At 40.3% G+C, this 22072-nt stretch overlaps 1 protein-coding gene across 2 annotated transcripts in view; it reads left to right on the plus strand.

Moving 5' to 3' along the window:
- noa1 (nitric oxide associated 1) overlaps positions 1 to 19279 on the plus strand; it is a 30295-nt gene extending 11016 nt beyond the window's left edge. Inside the window, exons 3-7 of one of the 2 annotated variants that reach the window (XM_078214181.1) lie at positions 8199 to 8416; positions 11328 to 11459; positions 14739 to 14813; positions 15258 to 15375; positions 18428 to 19279. In XM_078214181.1, coding sequence (XP_078070307.1) covers positions 8199 to 8416; positions 11328 to 11459; positions 14739 to 14813; positions 15258 to 15375; positions 18428 to 18639 — 755 coding nt within the window. In that variant the 3' untranslated portion in view covers positions 18640 to 19279. Of the gene's footprint in view, positions 1 to 8198; positions 8417 to 11327; positions 11460 to 14696; positions 14814 to 15257; positions 15376 to 18427 lie in introns of both variants that reach the window. The other variant, XM_078214180.1, reaches the window with a different exon arrangement.
- Positions 19280 to 22072: the final 2793 nt, after the last annotated feature.

Consider the following 22072-nt stretch of genomic DNA (forward strand, 5'->3'; position numbering starts at 1 on the left):
GAGTTGGTCTCCAAGTTGAAACACTGCCTTGAATTTAGTTCAATGCAGTGCCAATCTGAGAGGATAGAGCAAGAAGCAAAAACTATTAGATAACTTGTGCCACATCCAGAATGTTCACAATGGATGTTAGTCAGTTAAAATTGTAGTACATTTACATTTTTAATTAGGGAAACACATATTTGAGGATTGCAATGCTGTAATCCAAAGGGATAGTCAGCCATTAGCATTTTGGAGAGTCATGCATTTTTTAAAAAAATAGAAGGAAAGACTATTTTAAATCTTAGAATCTTTCAGGGGTTACATTTTTCAATATTTGCGAACATTTTTGCTTCAGAATTATATGTTAATGAGAATAAGCCTCTAACTTCGAGTACCTGCAGTTATATTATTTGGTGTTGAATTGAAATATATAGCGACTTTAAATATTCTGTGAATGATATTTTTCTGCTATTTTTCTCAATAGACAGACATTAACCCATTTCAAAAGTTAATGACGTGGTGAAGGCCTTCTGTATAATTAGTAATTAACCTGCAAACATTTTAAAAACCATGCTTAATAGTCAACTTGAAGTATTAAAGGTCAAAAACTATCTACTATCCTTTAAATGCTGAAAAAAGTATGTTTCCTAGTTAAGATTTGTTTTAAAATGTAATTCTTAGTTTGTAGGCTATGCTGGCAAAGTAGCACCTTTTGCCCATCCTTCCTCATCCTGAGGGCATTGAGTTACAAGTAAGGCCAATGTTTTGGGGTTTTGAGTTCCTTTCTCTGAAGGACATTAGTGAAGCAGTTGTGGCTTTCATCCAGCATCTCTCATTACTAGATTTATTGAATTTATTTTCACAACTTGTTATGCTGTGATTTCAACAGAACCTCTTGAGTTGCTCATAGTGTTATCAGTAGTCCACCCCTCTAGCCCCCTGTCCAATGAAGTGAGTGTTGACATGGATAAGTCAACAATTTTATTCTAAATATATTGTTACAATTTGGTTACAGACCAATAATTTCTTTTTGTTGAAAGTAGACAAAATTTGAAATTGCAGTTCTTCACTAAGAATAAAACCACGAGATTCCACGATTTTAAGCAAACAGAAAACTTTTTACTTTGCAAGAGCCAACAAAGCAATCATTAAATAATATCCATCCTATACTCTAATATCCAACATTAACTTGAAGTGAACATGAATTAACAGGCAAACTATAATCCAGCATAAACTACACACCAAATAGCAGACACAACCAAGACAGACCCAACAGCTCAGCCAAATGTCAAAGATCTCTGAGTCCTTTGAACTTTTTTTTCCTTCATCCCCAGCTTACAGCAGCTTTATTTCACCCGAGTCCCACGAATACAAGTCTCATACAAAAGGCAGTCCATTCCAGAGCGCTGTCTGGTCTGCTCCCAGACTTAGCCTTCATGGTTGCCTTTTCCAGCTACGCTGACTGTCCAGTCCAGAGACTGCTAGTCACAGTTGGCTGGGTTACACTCCAGCTGTTAACGTAGACATGCTTCCAGCTCCCCAGCTGCATTGCTGTCAACCATGGTTGCTACCACCTCCTTCTGAGATTGTTGCTCATGGGATTTTTTCATGCTCCAAAACCTCAGCTGCATCGTGCAGGAAACCGCTGTCCACAGGTTTTTCTGTGCCACAAACCTCAGCTGTGTTGAGCAGACAGCCATGGCTGTCCCCTCAAATCTTGTCTCATGATCCATTTTCATGACACTCATTGGGGCTTAGCCTCTGCCCAAGGCAGAGCTCGCCCCAAGGAGACGGGTACAAAATCTAAAAATAGAGATTTTCCCTCTATTAATGGCAGTAAATGGATGATTGTGGTGTCCTCTAGGTACTATACTAACATAGTATAGTGTCATGTAGTGGGTGTTTTTACCCATTCTTTGGGAAAGGCTTTTCAACTTCCGTCCAAACAAATTATTTCAATAAGGGATACACTGCAGGTAGTTTTAATTTCATTTATACTTGAAATAAGCAAATATTCGGACCATGGGAGTATGGTTGTGAGCCCTCTGACTAAAGTCTGGACATTGACGATTTGCCATTCCCTTCTGTTCATGTAATCGAAGATGGAAAATTGTGCAGAATGTAAAGAGTAAATCTTCAAGAGAATGTTCAATGAATTAGAGAAGCACTGATGACACACATATACTGCCAAACAAGCAGGCTTCTAAAAGCAATCATCAACATTCTGTTCTTTGAGCTGCAAGTTTCAGATGGGAGGGAGTTTCTTGTCCAACCCGATTGCTGCTGAAATGGTAATGAATCATTTTCAATTTTTGCTCTATTGTCCATCTCCCCCTCTCAGTTCATCAAAATTCTCACTGTGCCATGCAAGAACTCTGGAAGTGAACCCACGCTCATCCTGCCGTAGCATATTGAAGCAGCAGCAAGTTGTTCCATTATGCTGCTAATTTGAATGGTGGTTCATCCTTCACAGATTTGTAGCATTATTGATTCTATTGTTAACTCCTTCACGATACATGGCACACCTTTAAAAACAGCTGGTCATCGGCTGTCTCTCAATTCAGATTGACGTCTATCCAAGGTCACAGGTTCTGCTATGTGTCTTCGTTTGAGCAGGTTGATTCTCAACCGCAGATCTTTTGAATGTATAGGGCAGGACATCTCATGAGGTGGTGGGATCCAGAGTGCAGAATTTCCATCCTTTTCTTTCCTTCCCTGTCACTGCTCTACCTCCTCATTAAGGCTTTGGGATTCAAAGTGTGTTGTAGTTTGATGAACAATTTTTTGCCATTCTGCAAGATTGGTAACAAGATCTCCCAAGCCATTAATGTCAATGTTGCCATGCTTCAGGAAGAGCTACTGAGTGCCTTTGAAGCATTTTCTTTGTCGTCCTGTGGAATGTTGGTCATTTGAGAGTTGAAAGAACAGGACCTGGTGGTGGTTTTGGGTCATCCGGACATGGTAACAAAACCTAGAAAGTTGATTTTCCAGGAGTGTTACCTGAATCTTGTGGACCTGGCTTCAAGAAGGACACAGGAGTTTGTTTATTTCTCCCATTGAATCTGGAGCATGTGGTAGAATAATTTCTCTAGTGCTCTTGTGTGCTGTTGCTGCACAATCCAGGTCTCTCTGCAGTACAGGAGTGTGGTGACAACAACTGCTGTGTACACTAGGACCTTGGTTGACTTGTGGGGGTCTTTATCAAACACTCTTTGCCATATTTTGTCGGAGGCTGATCTTGTGCAGCTGATGTTGGAGCTCCTGGTCAATTATGGCCTTTTGCGAGAAGTGGCTGCCATAGTCCGGGAAGTGCGTTTCCTATTCAGAGTGTCTCCGTCGATATATATTGGAGATTGAATATTTGGCTGACCAGGTGTGTGTTAATACATGTTTTACTTTAACAAAATTCAAGGACGGGATGAGTTTCCTGCATACAGAATTGAAGCGATTGAAAGTGGCTTGCAAATCCATTCCAGAGAAGACAACACTGCAATCATCTGCAGACTATTTCAAGTATAGCTATGGAGGTCAGTTTAGTTTTGGCATGGGGGTGACCAAGGTTAGAATTTTCCATTTGAAATCTTTTAATACTAACACCAGAGGGTAGTTTTGAGGTGCGTAACTACTGTTAGGTAAGTTGTAAATAATGGGGGCTATCGCACAGACTTGCTTAATCTCAGGCTGCATTTAGATCTCCAACTCAAAGTTGCAATCCAATCACCATGAAGCATAAAGAATTGATGATACTTCTTGGACATCCAAATCTTTGAGGCACGACCCACAGGCCTTTGCAATTTACTAAGACAAATGTCAATGAAGAATTCTTAGATTTGTCTGGCAACAAAGATCGTGACTCAGGTTCCTCTGGAAGGTTTAAAGCCACACTGACCCTCTAGTAGGATTTTCTCAGCCACAGGAGGCAGGGAATGTTAGGGTTTTCCTGCTATAGATATTAGCTTCCAGAGCATGATTTATCTCCTTTCTTGAAAATGGGTCCAGTTATTGAGTTCTTAAAATTTTATCCTCCCAGATCGTAGGATGAGTACATGGAGTCTTGATGCGAGCAAAAAACCATTTGCTTTCAATATGACATGATCTAGGAATACCAGAGAGACCACAGGTTTTGCTGTTTTTTCACCTCTTTGCTTGTTGCAGCTCTCTCATCAGGTGGTTCACCCATAGATTCTATCTCATGGTGCCAATGTGGATTCATGTTTGTGGAGTTGTTCAAAATGTTCTTTCCAGCGATGACTGGCATAATTATCCTTGAAGAGTAACACCTTCCCCTGAATAAAGGAGATTTTATCCATTTGACCTAGAGTCATAGAGGTTTGCAGCATGGAAACAGGCCCTTCGGCCCAACTTGTCCATGCTGCCCCTTTTAAAAAAAAAACCCCATAAGCTAATCCCAATTGCCCGCATTTGGCCCATATCCCTCTATACCCATCGTAACCATGTAACTATCTAAATGCTTTTTAAAAGATAAAATTGTACCCGCCTCTACTACTACCTCTGGCAGCTTGTTCCAGACATTCACCACCCTCTCTGTGAAAAAATTGCCCCTCTGGACCCTTTTGTATCTCTCCCCCCTCACCTTAAACCTATGCCCTCTAGTTTTAGACTCCCCTGCCTTTGGGGAAAGATATTGACTATCTACCTTGTCTATGCCCCTCATTATTTTATAGACCTCTATAAGGTCACTCCTCAGCCTCCTACGCTCCAGAGAAAAAAGTCCCTGCCTATTCAGCCTCTCCTTATAACTCAATCCATCAAGTCCCGGTAGCGTCCTAGTAAATCTTTTCTGCACTCTTTCTAGTTTAATATCCTTTCTATAATAGGGTGACCAGAATTGCACACAGTATTCCAAGTGTGGCCTTACCAATGTCTTGTACAACTTCAACAAGACATCCCAACTCCTGTATTCAATGTTCTGACCAATGAAACCAAGCATGCCGAATGCCTTCTTCATTCACCACTCTGTCCACCTGTGACTCCACTTTCAAGGAGCTATGAACATGTACCCCTAGATCTCTTTGTTCTGTAACTCCCCAACGCTCTACCATTAACTGAGTAAGTCCTGCCCTGGTTCAGTCTACCAAAATGCATCACCTCGCATTTGTCTAAATTAAACTCCATCTGCCATTCGTCAGCCCACTGGCCCAATTGATCAAGATCCCGTTGCAATTGGAGATAACTTTCTTCACTGTCCATTATGCCACCAATCTTGGTGTCATCTGTAAACTTACTAACCATGCCCCCTATGTTCTCATCCAAATCATTAATATAAATGGGCCCAGCACTGATCCCTGAGGCACACCGCTGGTCACAAGCCTCCAGTTTGAAAAACAACTCTCTACAACCACCCTCTGGCTTCTGTGAAGAAGCCAACTTTGTATCCATTTGGGTACCTCACCCTGGATCCCGTGTGATTTAACTTTATGCAACAACCTACCATGCGGTACCTTGTCAAAGGTTTTGCTAAAGTAAAGTATAATTTATAGACCTCTGTCTGTAAGGATGTTGGAATACTGTCTTTTGGAGTTGGACTTTGGGTTGTTCTGTTAGGCAATGAAGGCTGCTCCTTTTTGTTCTGAGGTCTTGTATTTGAGCATTGTTTTCGTCAAACCAGTCTTAATCATGACGGTGCTTGAATCCAATGGTCTGGGTACAGGAGTCTAGTACAGCAAACTTTATTTGATTCCACTATTCTGGAATTGAGTTGGATGTGTGCAGATTTTCCAGATTGGTCATGAGCTGCACTTGGAATTCCTCTCTTCAGTCAGGCTGCTTTAGAGCCAAGACATTGATCATCTGACTCTTGGACTGTTGGGCCTTGTAATGTCTTGGTGCAAAGCGGATGTCCATCATCAATCAAACAAATTGATGATCTGTCCAGCCATCATCAGTCCCTTAATGGATTGAGTGATACAGACGTCACTTAGATCTTTGAACTAAACAATGACTTGACCTAGGATGTGCCAATGCTGTTATCTAGGATGCATTCATGTGGTTTTGTATTTTTACTTCTGGCGCAGGGTTTTCATTACAATGAGGCCAAACAGAGCATACTTTGTCAGCATGAGGACACCATTTGTGTTGACTTGACCCATACTGTTTTTTCCCAATAGTTCTCACTCCAGACATTGAAGTTCCCCAGAAGGATGATCGTTTCTTCTTATGGGATGGCAATGAGGACTTCTTTAAAGTCAGAATAAGACTTTTCCTTATCGTCATCGGAGTCCAATGTCAGAGTATAAGCACTGATGACATTGGCATAATCGTTATGGCTGAACTAGAGATGATGTCATGAGTCTTCAATTTGTACAATTGAGAAGCTTTGGCATTGCAACCATGATCCTATTCTGGATGGCAAAACCAATTCCATGAGAGATACTATCAGTCTTTCCTTTTCCAGTAGGTGTATCCTCTGCTTGCTTCATCATCTGTCTCTCCCCAGGAGATAGGTCTCACTCAGGGCAGTCAGCTTGGAATCTTGATAGCTAATGTGATACGTTTGAGTTCATCTTTCCAGACAGTCACTCTTAACGACCATCCATGAATGTTCTAACATTGTGAGTTTTCTTCAGCCACAAAGATGGTCACCCCACTGGGTTTGGTTCCCCAGCCAAGAGAGAATGGAACAGCCCTATTTTAGGGCACTTTTTTTCCAGCCCCCTTCCCCATTTGGGGTGAGCATAGGATATCCTGAAGAGGACTGTGCAGTCATGGGTGCTGCTGCCCAAAGGCACCTCTGTCCCAACACACACACCCAACCAGCTTCATAGCCCTTTCCCTGTCACCACTCCTCTATCGCTACGGGACTTGGTGAGCATATCCTGGCAGAAGCCTGCTCGTCACTTCATTTATCGTGGTGACTTTAGGGTGCCATCATTGTCCATGTGATCCTGACGAGCTGGTGGTCAGATTTTGGTGACATGTGGCCTCTGCATTCTTTTTCTACCTTCGCTGCTGGTGTGGTTTTCTTTATTTATCCTGCCTTTGAGGACGTTTTAGACTGCACTTTGTCTGACACCACTTCACCCTTTGCTGCCATGGGTGTCCCCACTAGGAGCAAAGAGCCCCCGACGGTATCACTCAAAGAATTGTTGGAACACACAAACTTCTCTTCTACGTCAGGGTGGCAATCCACAGAAGTCAAATCTGGTAATGGTGAATTAAGTTGAAATTTGTCATGCGATGAAATTTAAAGAAACCTGAGCGAGAAATGACTTTGCCACATTGAGTAATTGAGTGGTTGCTTCTTCTGCCAGTTGCATTCTTGCTAAAAGTAGCAGAATTACAATTTGTTATGCTTGCCTTTTTGATTGTTTCAGTGCATCTTTGACAAATATTGCATTGGGCAGTCATGTATCAAAACAGCCCTGCACAAATTGGTGAACAATTCAGATTGCTGTTTACACCACAGTTGTATTAAAAATATAATTCACATAAAATTAGGAATCTTAATGTCAGCAAAACAATAGATATAAATGATTGACGAGAGCCAGGAGTTATGGGGACAGGCTAGAAAGTTAGTATGGTCACAATCAGGTTAGTCATTTTGAATAGTAGAGTAGGCTGAGTGACCTACTACTTGGTTTGGCAGACTTGTATGAGCTCTCTAATATATTCTCGGCTTTAGACGATAATAGCTTTAATTGATTTGATATTGATTTTGTTTTTCAGCCATGTTATTTTTGATTATGATGCTTTTAATTGTATTTTAAAGCAAAATTTTACTTGCTTTGCTGCATCATAGAATCTTTTGTCTCACATGCACAGCAATTATTTTATTAAACCTTTCACACCTGTGTCACTGCTTGTTCTTCAGCTGGAATTTAGTGTCTACCACCTTCTAATGTCGGTATCCAGTGCTTTCCTTATGTACTTGCAGATTCTTTTTCTCTTCTGTATTCAATTTTTTTAATGTTGCTATCCATTTATTAGTGACTCAGCTTTATAACTATTTGTTCTGAGCAGATCCCAGGTCATTGCACTCATGTTTCTTCTATGTAGGAGTCCTCTCAATTGTTCTAATTCTATTTTTAAAAAGCTCATATTTCATTTTTTTAGTTCTGACGTATATTTGAAATATAATTTATTTCTTCCCTCCATAGATGCTGACTTGTTGTGTTTCCAACATTTACCACATCTGCAGATGCTGGCAAACTGAAAGTTATTTGCTTCCTTGATTATCAAATTGTTTCCCTGGTGTTTAGGTAGAGTTGGAAGAACATTTCGTAATTCTCAAGTAAGTGGACAACGAAGCAAAAGGATAATTGAATGGAATCCAGAGGAACTCTCCCTGAGTGCAGAACCTGAAGATGTTAATCAAGAAAATGTTTCAAACTCCAAAGAAGTGGTGGAATTCACATACAATGAACTGAAAGATGCCCACTGGTTTTATGACACACCCGGCATCTTAAAGCAGGATTGTGTAAGTCAATAGTGCGCTGTGAGTTATGAATTGAGGACTGAAGTTCTGTATTTGTGCTCCAAGCATTTGCCATGCAAAAATGCTAAACCTATTTGTCTTAAGAGTCTGCATAAAATACCAAAACAAGAAAAGATGAGTAATGTCGGGTTGCTCTATCCTGAACATTAATAATTAGTTCTTGGGCACCTTTTCAATTTTGGATAACTTTGTCCTGACCTCAACTGTGCTTTCTCTGGAGTTGGGCTGACTGGTTGAGGGAAAGGAAGAGGACACATCTTTGAAATGTTAAGGGCTGCCTTGCACTGACATTAGTAGAAGTTTAGAAATAAGTGACCTAACCACTCTTGATTAGGAAATTATTTGTGCTGTAAAAGAAACAAAGAAAACTTCTTGGTGCTTGATTGGAAAAAGCAGCAGAAAGGATGTCAATACTACTTGCCTCAAAAGCAGGGGCAACTATGTTGTTCCGGTGCCAGAATCCAGAATAACCTTGCTTTCACCAATGGTGGATTTCCTTGATTCATACTAGTTACTATTCTGGGTTAGCAATTCTTTGTCTAAATAAAGCACAAGGCCCAGTATATTTGCTGCAGAAAATAAATGTGCATTTTTAAAATGGTTCTACAAGTGGCAGTCTAGCTGTAGTGCACCAAGGGCTTGGATAACACTGTTTTTGTAATCCCTGATTTCTGCTGGTGTGGGAACATAGCTGCATTACTGAGCTACAACAGGAACTTGGAAGCAAGAGAAACAGTGCTTAAGTTTATTGCTGTCCAAGGCTTCAGGATGCCCAGATTATATAAGACCATAGGACATAGGAGCAGAATTAGGCCACTCGGCCCATTGAGTCTGCTCCGCCATTCAATCATAGCTGATATTTTTCCCATCCCCATTCTCCTGCCTTTTCCCCATTACCCTGATCCCCTTATTTATCAAGAGCCTATCTATCTCTGCCTTAAAGACACTCAATGACCTGGCCTCTACAGCCTTCTGTGGCAAAGAGTTCCACAGATTCACCACTCTGGCTGAAGAAATTCCTCCTCATCTCTGTTTTAAAGGATTGTCCCTTTAGTCTTAGGTTGTGCCCTCTGGTTCTAGTTTTTCCTACTAGTGGAAACATCCTCTCCACGTCCACTCTGTCCAGGCATTGCAGTATCCTGTAAGTTTCAATAAGATCCCCCCATATCCTTCTAAACTAGTACGGACCCAGAATACTCAACCGTTCCTCATACGACAAGCTCTTCATTCCAGGGATCGTTTTTGTGAACCTCCTCTGGACCCTTTCCAAGGCCAGCACATCCTTCCTTGGAGATGGGGCCCAAAACTGCTCTCAATATTCCAAATGGGGTCTGACCAGAGCCTTGTACAGCCTCAGAAGCATATCTCTGCTCTTGTATTCTAGCCTTCTCGACATGAATGCTAACGTTGCTTTTGCCTTCCTAACTGCCAACTGAACCTGAACATTAACCTTAAGGGGAATCTTGAACAAGGACTCCCATGTAAATTATTTAGCCGCTAACAACAGTGTTATGCTTTGTTTAGCTTACACTTTCATTTTGCCTTTCTCAATGGTTTTGGATGTAAATGCAGAAACTTGGGAACATAAAAAGAGATTATGATTCATGATTATTCACCATGGTGGTGTGAAGGAGTTGGGAAATGAGTGGGAAAGGGGAGAAATGTGCATAAAGGAGACCGCTTGACATTAGGGGAAAATATGTTGGAGTATTTACAAATGTTCTTGATGCTTGAAGTGTCTTTTTCTTAACATTATGAAAGAAAATTGATTGCATTCATATAGCTCTGTTCAAGTCCTCAAGAGCTCCTAAAGTACTTCATAGTAAACTTCACAATGTCGCTGTGATTCTACAAACGACAAGATCCTTCAAACAGCCAGTTTAAATGACCATAGTCTGATTTGGTGATGTTGGTTGAGGGAATGTATATTGGCCAGTTCACAGAATTTCTGGCTGCTCATTGAATAGTGTCTTGCGATCTTTCGCTTCCAATGGAACAGAGAGACCAAAATCCATTTCAGCATCATCTCTGAAAGGCAAAAATCTTTGCCAGTGCGATACTTCTTTAGTCTGCCCCATTCTATCAGTCTGGAATATGTGTTCCTTTTAGAGAAATTAAATCCAAAACTTAATTGAAAATTTTCTCATCTGCTAGAAGAAATTTTGCTCCTGTGTGGAACAAAAGTATTTTGTCCTGCCACCCTAAGCTGCTTGTACGAGCTATGATTAGAGTTAATTGCTGTATAAGTAGTTTAATGTGAATATGAGCTGATGAAATGCGAAGTTTGACTACATTTTTCATCAGAATCCATTTGAACCATTTGCTAGTTTCTGAGATTTGGGGAAGGCGGGGGGGGGGGGGGGGGGTGGAGTTGGTCAACTTGTGGGCTTGGGGATATATGATTTGTAAGCTCAGGCAATTCAGTCCTCAATGCTCAGGTAATTCTATTCGTTTGTCCAGTAAGGATTTGGAAAAGGCTATTATTGACACTGCATTCTCATTGATGGATAAATCTGCAATTTGAACGCTAGGGCCTGTTGGTATCAATAACTTCATTGTTGACTTTACCTTTGCACAGTGCTGTAAAGCTCCCAGGACTATCCAATGCCTAAGAGAAAATCATGCCTTCACATGTATTAAATCAATCTCTGAAATGTTTTAGCTGTGGGGGAATATTGTTTTTCATGCCTTTCTTTGGATAAAGTAGTTGAACTAATTGAAACAAATCATGAGTTATTTATTCTTTTAGATGCAATGTTTTAATTTATTTTGAGTAGTAGAAATACGTAAACAGATTAACTAGCAAGCAGCTTGGTAGTGAGATCCGCAAGAATGTTTGTCTTTGAAATGAACCTTCTCTAATTCCCTCATGTAACTCCTATATATTTTGCAGATTTTAAATCTACTTACGGATCAAGAACTGAAGGTTGTGATGCCATCATCAGGAATCATCCCCCGGACATATGTGCTACAGCCAGGAATGGTGTTGTTTCTGGGTGCTCTAGGTCGCGTAGACTTTCTGAAGGTAAATATCTTGAAATTAACAACTTGTATTTATATAGCACCTTTTAAAGAAATAAAATATGTGCGAACATAGGAAGTCACTTCAGCTGTGTTGGTCTCAAAGTTGTCACAAATACAAAGGTCCTATGACCATGTTTTGTGGCTATCTCTTTAATTTAAGGTAAAATGGAGGCGTGATGGGGGTCATGTAACTGGTTCTGAATGCTGCCTGACAACAAGCTTGGGTGGCTTGATTGTTAAAGGAAGTAAGAAGTTTAACAACACCAGGTTAAAGTCCAACAGGTTTATTTGGTAGCAAAAGCCACACAAGCTTTCGAGGCTCTGAGCCCCTTCTTCAGGTGAGTGGGAATTCTGTTCACAAACAGAACTTATAAGACACAGACTCAATTTACATGAATAATGGTTGGAATGCGAATACTTACAACTAATCCAGTCTTTAAGAAACTTTCTTAAAGACTGGATTAGTTGTAAGTATTCGCATTCCAACCATTATTCATGTAAATTGAGTCTGTGTCTTATAAGTTCTGTTTGTGAACAGAATTCCCACTCACCTGAAGAAGGGGCTCAGAGCCTCGAAAGCTTGTGTGGCTTTTGCTACCAAATAAACCTGTTGGACTTTAACCTGGTGTTGTTAAACTTCTTACTGTGTTTACCCCAGTCCAACGCCGGCATCTCCACATCATGTTAAAGGAAGGCCAAGATTGTTTGACTGGGAATAAGATGCAAGGTATTCACACCTATAGGCAATGGTAAGAGCATCTGTGCTGACTATTTGTAGACTGCTAGTCTCTCCATGTCTGACAGGGAGGTGTTAGGAATGTCAGGTTCTATAAACAGTTATGCTTTAAACTGTCTATTTCATTTCAAGGTAGAATAGAATTTGGGGACCTGGAACAAAGGGCCATGTGATTCATATTACCGTGGACATGGACTTTAAGAAGGGAAGAGTCCACAGGAAGCCATTGTAGTATCGGTTAACATTGTTTTCTTAAGAAATCCCTGAGCCTTCAGGAACAGGTCAGTCTGTGTGAATCTGAGCCAGAGAGAGAGAGGCAGCCAGTCTCTATTCATCATGCAGAATGCAGGTGGAAGTTCACATGTGGATTGAAGTTCATGAGAATTTAAATGAGACTAAAAGATCCGTCTAGCTTTGGGTAGAGGAAGAAATCTCCGGGGTAACCCTCAGCATGAAAGTCAGTTCAGGATTAAAAGTTACCCGACAGGTAAAACAAGAACAAAGAACAGTACAGCACAGGAAACAGGCCCTTCGGCCCTCCAAGCCTGTGCCGCTCCTTGGTCCAACTAGACCAATCGTTTGTATCCCTCCATTCCCAGGCTGCTCATGTGACTATCCAGGTAAGTCTTAAACGATGTCAGCGTGCCTGCCTCCACCACCCTACTTGGCAGCGCATTCCAGGCCCCCACCACCCTCTGGGGAAAAAAGGGAAGTTTTGGACTTGTTCCTGGAGGACAATGTGCCCTCAGGGACTGAGTAAAGTAAGGATTTTCCGTCGTTTTAAAAGTTAAATGGGGGATCTTTGCTGTCATTGAGTATAGAGTATAAGTTGCCTACTGAAATAGTGTTTAATCAATGATGTTTTTAGTTCGTTTGTTACAAAAGTCTTAAAATTTGAAATCCTCTGTGATCCTTCCAGTTAGTTGTTGGAAATTTCAGACATCTTTCTAAAAGTTACTTTTCTCTATAAGGATCGTATAAATATCCATGAAATAATCCTCATGATTTCCCAGAGATGGATATCTTTCATATTTGTCTGATAGCTCCTAAGCAAGGTTGAGCTGCAGTACTCTGCTCTGCAGTTAACCCTGCTTCCCCAACAGGTACCTGTCAGCTTTCATACAAGATTCATTCCCATCTTGACTTTGGATCTGATATTCTGGAGATGTCAGTATGTAAGCATACGCTCAGGAGTGATGCCAAAATATTTTTGAATGGCTGAAACAACAGTTTTTACAGTGTTTGGGCAAAGTCTCCATTTTCTGAAGGAGGCTTCCAGAGAAGTTAAATCTTCGGTAGGTGTTTTCTTAATGTCCTGAAGTTCTTTAGTCTGGAAAAACAAGACCAAGTTGTGGTCTATATGAGGAGCCATGATTTTATCGGAGGGAAGTCACTGGTATATATGTTGAAGAGAGCCAGTGTAATGACCAATCTTTGTGGGAGCTGTGTCCACAAGGAAAACATCCTCGGAGCACCAGCTGACAGCCAATGAGACACTCCCATTAACAAGAGGCCCTAAAAAAAGAACACGTGCAGTCATCTGAAATCCTCTCGATCCAACTGGAACATACTCCATACTCTACACACTGATGACAATCACACCTTTCAATGGTGCACCTCCTGGTTGACTCCAAACATCACCAAGCGCAACCAGGTAACTGACCCGAGTGGTTAAGTCCCAGGTTTCAACCTTCCATTGAAAATCTGGACCCTCAGCTACTTCTAGGTGGACCAGGGAAGATGTGCTCACTTGCTCCACAATTGAAATGTGAGGAATTGCGATTGTGGCCATTCATGTCAAACCACCCCTTATTCTGAACTTCTGCCCTGAGATCTCCATTCCTGAGAACAGCATCAGTTGAAGTTATTGAATGGATTATTAACCTGAGTATCAAACTGTAACTGTTTCCCCAGATTTTAAAAAGTAGCAAGACACTGGTACAAGATCCAGAAGCTGATTTCAGCACATTTATAGCATCAAAGAGCTTATTTGTAATATTTCCAATTCTAGTTCAGAATAGTGCTGGAAATGTTTCTTGGAGAAGATGAAAATTGAAACTAATATTTGATACTTGTGTTGCACTAAACTTCTGAATTTAATTTCTAAATATAAATGGCAGTCACGATTATGGAGCTGAAAGAGCAATTTAATTTTACGTCAAATAGTATCAGTTATGTATTTGATTCCGTATTTGATCCTGCCCTTTTTGTTCTATCATTGAAGTAGCTAGGAGTGTTCGCCTTGTCATAATGCTTTAAACGATTAATCGGGGAAATGGAATAGAGATAAAACAACCGCACTTCACATTTGGTAGATTTTGGCCCACCGAAAGTGCACTTTGTTCTGGGGAAGGGCAGACACCTGGAATCCAAGACATCGTTTCTCTTGACAGTTACTGCCTGAAAGTTTCCAATATTCTGTTTTTGTATTGGGATTAAAACATCTGCAGTTTGTTAGCATTTTTAAACATTGTTTTGAATCATTTTCATTTAATTGTGCAGGGAGAAAAGTCAGCCTGGTTTTCTGTTGTTGCTTCCAACCAGCTTCCAGTCCACATTACAAGTCTTGATAAAGCAGATTCAATCTACCAGAAGCATGCTGGAAAAGTATTGCTTGGGGTAAGCCATCATTCTATATCGAAGTATAGCAAAATGTTGCAGTGTGTACACAGTTGAAATTTGAACTGGTAACTTTACTATAGATCAATGCTTATTTTGTACTTGTAGTATATGAATATAGCCAAAATGTTCTGTAATTTTCTGTTCTAATAGGATTTTTAGTTATGTTAATGAGTTCAAGTTATACAGTACTGGACAAAATTAGGCCATGAAAAGATGCATACACATCACGACTTTTCCCCTAAAAATACATAAGAAAAGCAGCAATTCAGACAAAAGTATTTGAAAGTCTGACCTTTTGTAGGGTATGGTTCATATTAGGCTTTTAGTTGTGGTTTTATTACATTTAAATGTCAGGTGAACCATATATTTGTTCCTTATCAGTATCAGATACAGTCAACAATGCTGAAGTGCTTGTGCACTAATTTGACCTGTTTCTACTAGGTTCCTATTGGCGGAGAGGAAAGAATGAAAGATTTCCCTTCCCTTGAATCTCAGGACATCGAGTTGGATGGAATTGATACCCTTGAGGCTGTCGCTGACATAAAACTCTCTTCAGCAGGTAATTTCCTTTTATTTAAACCAGTTTTGGTATCTTTAAGACAACATAATCTAGGAATGGATACACAATTAAGCTTATCAAATCAATGCTATTGCAGTATGATTGGATATGTTTCCAACGTTTGTGTAATTAGTGTCCAGTACGTAAATCGATAGCCAAAATAAATAAATTTGATTCCCATTGGCCAAATAAAGATTCCATAGAAAATCTGCTAATTTACCGTATGTATTTGTATACGGGAAATATGTATTTCTATAAGGGAAAGGAAACACATAAAAGAAGTGTGTCAACTCAAATTCACTAGTGTCACTCTGTCTTGATCACCATTAAAGCAATGCTGCTCAAAGAAGCCTCAGCTCAATTTAATATAGCATTGGACAAAGTGGAGCTTACAAATGGAGGCTACTCTGAATAGCTGGCCTAGCTCAACCTTAGATATAATCTCATGGTTTAAATACATATCCGTTTTCTTATATAACCTGATGGAAATCAAATTTATATTTTCTCAGCATCTGCTTTCACTGTACTTTGTGACCACTATTATTAAACCCCTCTTGAGATCTGGTGACTTTCATTTTAAGATATGGTACATGGTCTCCATTCCGGCTGCCTGTCCCAGAATAGAATCCATGCTAAATACTGATAGGACCCTATGGTTACCAGATGAACTTGAAACGAAACACAAAGCATATTCAGATCTACAGAAGTTGGCAGTACAAATATTCGAGATGTGTGCTGCATATTCAGTTAACTATAGGCTATATTTATTCATAAAATATGAATATTGCACTCAAGAATGAGCTTGTTTAAACTGCAATGCCTGTAGTTGTTTTGAGGGTTGAATTGTTGATATATCAGTCTGATGTAATTCAAGGTCATGTAAAATGCAGATCTCTGTTGCCAAGTGGCATCCTGTAATGGATGTAATCCTGTAATCTCTCATTGATATTTACTATACCGTGTCAACATTTATCTTTGGCATCAGTATTATTTATCACAAATCTAAAATAAAATGTTTAATTCCTGAATAATTGTGGAATTGCTGGATTGTTGCAAGAACCCATCTGTTTCACTAATGTCCTTCAGGGAGGAAATCTCCACCTGTTTCACTGGTGTTCTTCCAGGAAAGAAATTTACCGTTCTTACCTGGCCTGCATGTGATTCCAGACCCACAGCAATGTGGTTAACTCGTAGCTACCCTCTGAATTGGCCAGACGCGGTTCTGTTATTTCAAACTGCTACAGAAAGGTTGAATAAGAATAAAACCAGATGGACCAGCTGGCATCAGCACTAGCACCAGAAACATCCCCATCCACAAAACAATGGATGAGCCCAGCACATCAGTACAAAAGACATGGCTGAATCATTTGTAACAATCTTCAGCCAGAAGTGCCAAATGGATGTAATCCATCTTGGCCTCCTCCTGAAATCTTCCCCATTATAGATGCCAGTTGTTTGACAAGTTGATTCACTTCACATGATATCAAGAAACTGCTGGAGGCCCCTGGATACAGCAAAAGCTGTGGACCCGGACCCTGACAACATCCTAGTTGTACTACTTATGTTCTAGAATTAAATGCGCTCCTAATCAAGCTATTCCAGTACAGCTGCATTTTTTTATCCATTCGTGGAATATGGGTGCCACTGGCTGGCCAGCATTTATTGCCTATCCCTAGTTGCCCTTGTTCAGAGGGCAGTTGAGAGTCAACCACATTGCTGTGGTTCTGGAGTCACATGTAGGCCAAACTAGATAAGGACAGCAGATTTCCTTCCCTAAAGTTTATTTATTAGATACAAGTGAGGCTTACATTAACACTGCAATGAAATTACTGTGCAATTCCCCTAGTCGCCACACTCCGGCGCCTGTTTGGGTCAATGCACCTAACCGCATCTTTCAGATTGTGGGAGGAAACCGGAGCACCTGGAGGAAACCCACGCAGACACGGGGAGAACGTGCAAACAGACAGCGACCCAAGCCGGGACTCAAACCCGGGTCCCTGGTGCTGTGAGGCAACTGTGCTAATGCCACCATGTCGCCCTAAAGGACATTAGTGAACCAGATGGGTTTTTCTGACGATCAACAATATTTTCATAGTCAACAATAGATTCTTAATTCCAGATATTTTTTATTAAATTCAAATTCCACCATCTGCCATGGCAAGTTTCGAACCCAGGTTCCCAGAACATTAGCTCAGTTTCTGGATTAATAGTCTAGCGATAAAACCACTAGGCCACCGCCTCCCCACAGATTCCAAATCCTCAGCCTCTACCAACTCAAAAGATACGAACAAACAGACTCATGGGTAAAGCACCACCCATAAGGTCCCCTCTCGGTCACATGCCATCATCATTTGAAATGTGTATCACCCTTCCTTCGCTGTCCCTAGATCAGAACCCTGCAACACCCTCACTAACAGTACTGTAGGTGTACCTACACAAATGTGGACTTCATCAGTTCAAGAAGGCAGTTCTCATCACTTTCTGAAAGACAATTAGGGATAAGCAGCAACCTTGTCAGTGACACTCCCATTCCTGTATAATTATTTGGGGTTGGGAGGTGGTGCAATTTGATCACTAATAGAAACATACCCTCACCAAACAAGGGGGAAAAGAAATGGTTTCAGTTACTGAGCCTCTTCCACATTTACGATTGACTATATTGGCAGACCCCTAAGATTAGATTCTGTTCTTTTGCTATGACATTCGGGGATGAGGTAAATCTGTCTTGGTGATTTTTTTTTTAATGCATCGATTAATGTCCTCAAGTTTGACCCCTCTGAGCTGAGAGAAACATTGGATTGGAGAACTTAACTTTCTATCTCTCTGCTTCACTTTGAGTTGTGTTGGCAGACTGAAATAACTGGTCAGTTATTGTTATGCAGTGTATTTTAGGTTGTTTTTAAACATCGATGGAATAGCTAGTGTTTATTAAAGCTAATTGAAGTGCAACAAAAGAATTTGGTGACTTCAGTAACTACAGGTAAGAAACTTCAAACCCGTGGGTGTTTTGCAGAACTCTTATAATGTGCAACCTTTTGTTACCTTTCTTCAGGCTGGATTGCAGTAACAGCTCATTCAGAGGATAAAATTAGACTTCGGGCCTATACCCCTGCAGGAATTGGCCTGGTGGTTGAAAAACCACCTCTTCTACCATTCATTGTCAGTGTGAAGGGGAAACGAATACGAAAAACCCCAGCCTATAAACTTAAAAAACCACTACCCTTTGTACAAAATCTACGACCAGTAGCTACATCCAAAACGTAGCCTGCTCAAAGAAAAGGATACGAGGTATTTATAAAAGCGACTGTCCTGAGGTTTGTCATTCAGTTACACCAAAGACTCAGTTCCCCGATAACTCTTTGTGTATGCTACATTTGCTGTGATTTTGCAAGATAGCTGACTGCTTAATAAACACAAGCCAGTAAGTTAATTCTCCCATTGCAATATTTAAGCAGAAACTTCATTTTTGAGTTGTACAGTGTGGTAGTATTGAGAATAAATGTGTGCACAAAATCATGTTCCATGCATTTCCTTGCTCAGCTACAACTGAGGAATAGAGCTAAACAGTGCACTTGCCTGTTCGCTGTTGACAGAACAATCCGTCCCCAGGCAAATTCACTTGTAATGCCATGAACTGAGTTCATGAAACCTATTGCAAGAGGATTTTCCTATTCTGATTGTTTTCTCTCAACAATTTACTATGATAGGAAAGAGCAGAAAATAGTTTTAATATTTATATGATTCAAACTGTTTACCCATCAGTCAGATTTCCAGTCATTTTTACACTTCTTTATTATGTGTATATGTAACTTGCATTGACACGTTTGTAAAATATGTATATAATGAAACTTGTAACCTGAGGGTTCAATGTAATTACTCTAAGTAAAACTGAAAATATTTTTGATGTTGCTTGTGTCCCTGTTGATTACTGGTGTTGCCTCAAACAAACCTGGAACTCACTTTCTAGCAGTGCTGTGGGTACACCACGTGGACTGAAGCAGTTCACGAGGGCACCTCATCTCCACCTTCTCAAAAACAATTAAAGATGGACAACAAATACTGGCAATGCTCACATCCCATAAAAGGGTTAACAAAATCAACAAACAGAAGATGAACTGATATGTGCTGCTGGCAAGGTTCCAGAATTGGACACAATCCCTTGAGAGTACAAGAAAGAAGGAACACTGCAGGAGAATACGCCCAATCATGAATATTGGGCACAAGTGGTTTACTGGACAAACAAAAACTAAATAAGGACATGTGATGCAACTCCTTTAGCAACTTGGATTTTCAGAGCAATTCTAATGTAGAAAAATACCCCAAGGTGCTTCAGAGGTAAAAGAAAACAAAAAAAATGCCAAGAAAAGAAGGGGATGCTAGATGCTCAAAAGAGGTGTGTTTTAAATAGTTTTACAGGAAGATTGAATTAGAAGTGTATGCAGGAGCGAATGCTAAAAGTTTAAGGCTTAGGTGATTGAATAAACTTCATCAATGATGAGAGAGGGAAAGTTGCACAACAGACTACATTGGATAGAACAGTCTTGTTGGATTGTATCTTTACAGAAATAGGGATGGAAGGTTTGAAGATAGGAATTTGCATTTTTAATTTGAAGCATTGGGGTTCAATGATGATTGGTGGAGAGGAAACGGGCAGAGTTTAGCTCGAACACTTTCATGGCACTATCTTTGTTTCATGCATCCATTTATTTGAAAGTGGTCATATAGGAAGATGTACAAAACTACAGTACTGATGAGGCAGAATAAAGCCAAATATGTTTTGATGACTACTTTCTGCAGCTGGTTATTTGGCTTCTCTTTCATGTTTAATATATAAATGTCAAATTTTCCTTTGATGTGTTAGTGTCTGAACTGGTGTCTTTTAAATCCCACTGCAGGGAAGGTTTTTGCTGTTAAGCCAAGAGTGAATTACCTGGGAATCAAATGTCACATCACTGGGTGAAAGGCCTATTTTTGAACAGTATTTATTCCCATTGCTGTACAAGTATTTATGGGGCATGAAAGGTTCCTAACAATGGATTCGCTTTAAAAATAGTCATGTTACTCCTTGTGTGGACTGAGACTGGGTGATATCTCATTTTAGTTTGTGAACATGTGTGGCAGGTAAATTGAACAGTTTGAGAATGGTTCCAGGGACCAAGAATTTAGGTTGATAGATTGGAGAAACTGGGACTTTTCACCTTGGAGATGAGAAGGTAGAGGTATTCAAAATAACTGAACAGAGTAGATAGAAATTGGTGAAAGGATTGAGAAACTGAGGGCACAGATTTAAGATGATTGACAGAAGAAGCAATGATAAACCTTTTGTACAGTGTGGTTAGGATCTGGAATGCATGATGGAGGAAGATTCAATCATGGCATTCAGAAGGGATACGTGAATTAGAAAATAAAAAAATTATAGTGCTAGGGGGACTGACAGACGTTTACAAGCCTACATGTACACGATTAGCCAGCTCCTATGATGTAACCATTCTATGATTTTTAAAATGGGTTCAGCTAGCAGAGACTGCAAGAAAAACTGCAGTCAAACTAGTAACTTTATTCCAATAGTATTTCTTTTAATCCCCATCCCATGCCATTTCATCCTTTTCATGTCATATCCATCTCATTCCTTTCAACCATCATATCACCCCAAGCTGTCCCCTTCTTATCCCATCCTCTACCCCTAACCCACACTTCTCCACTCCCTCTGCTTTCCCTCTCCCATACCTTTCTCCATTCTCTATCCATTCTCCCCTTGGTACAATTCCACTCCCACACACGTTCCACTTGTACTGTTTCCCCCACCCCACCCCAGTCACTGATTGAAAGAACTCAGGAAAGATTTCATGTTTGGTTAGTTGAATGCAGAACTATCTTTCAAGGTACATAATTATCATTCATGATGAACCATTTCCAGATGAGAAATTCCCTAAATATCCCAGTCTCCTACACCCACAAATCAGAGGGAAAGATGATGCACTACTTTTAAGGGGTTGCAGGCAGTTGAGTTCCATCCTATCCTGCACATCCTTCTTGTCTTTGAGGAGTTTTCTTGAGCCCTTCCATGATCAGTGGATACTGTGGACATTAACTGCATGCATTATTCAGTATAACTGATAGTTTTATTTTGAGGCATCCTGATGTTGTGAAAGATGCTATATAAATGTAATTATTTTACTAGTTCTTTGGCATATGCTGTTTGCTGACCCACTTGTCTCTTTTAGATTTTTCCACTGTCCTGCTGAGTGCACACTCATCAGGTGTGATCCACCCAGGAATTAGAATCAAGTTGTTTAAAGTGCATAACATGAAATTTTCGCAATGTAATTTAGCTGCTACACCTTCAAAACAAAACTTACTGATCGCCTCTGCAAAGAAAATACATGAATGGATTTCTGTGTCTACTCATTTGCACACCACCTCATACAAGGGTTGGTGCAGAAGTACACCAACTGTGCAACCTATTAAAGCAGACAGAAATGGTAGCTCCTTTCATGAAACTGCTTCACTATGTCTAACCAATATTTTAATTACATTTTGGGCAGAAATGTGAATGTTCAAATGGCCTCTGCCTTGGAGCGAGGTGACACAGACTGTTAACTCCTTTACCTACAGGGTTCCCACACTCTGCCAAATGCTCTGCATTCCTAATGATGCTGTCACTGCATTCTGGTTAAGGACATCTCCAACTCCCTAT

The sequence above is a fragment of the Mustelus asterias genome, chromosome 6, assembly GCF_964213995.1.
Source record: "Mustelus asterias chromosome 6, sMusAst1.hap1.1, whole genome shotgun sequence".
NCBI lineage: Eukaryota > Metazoa > Chordata > Chondrichthyes > Carcharhiniformes > Triakidae > Mustelus > Mustelus asterias.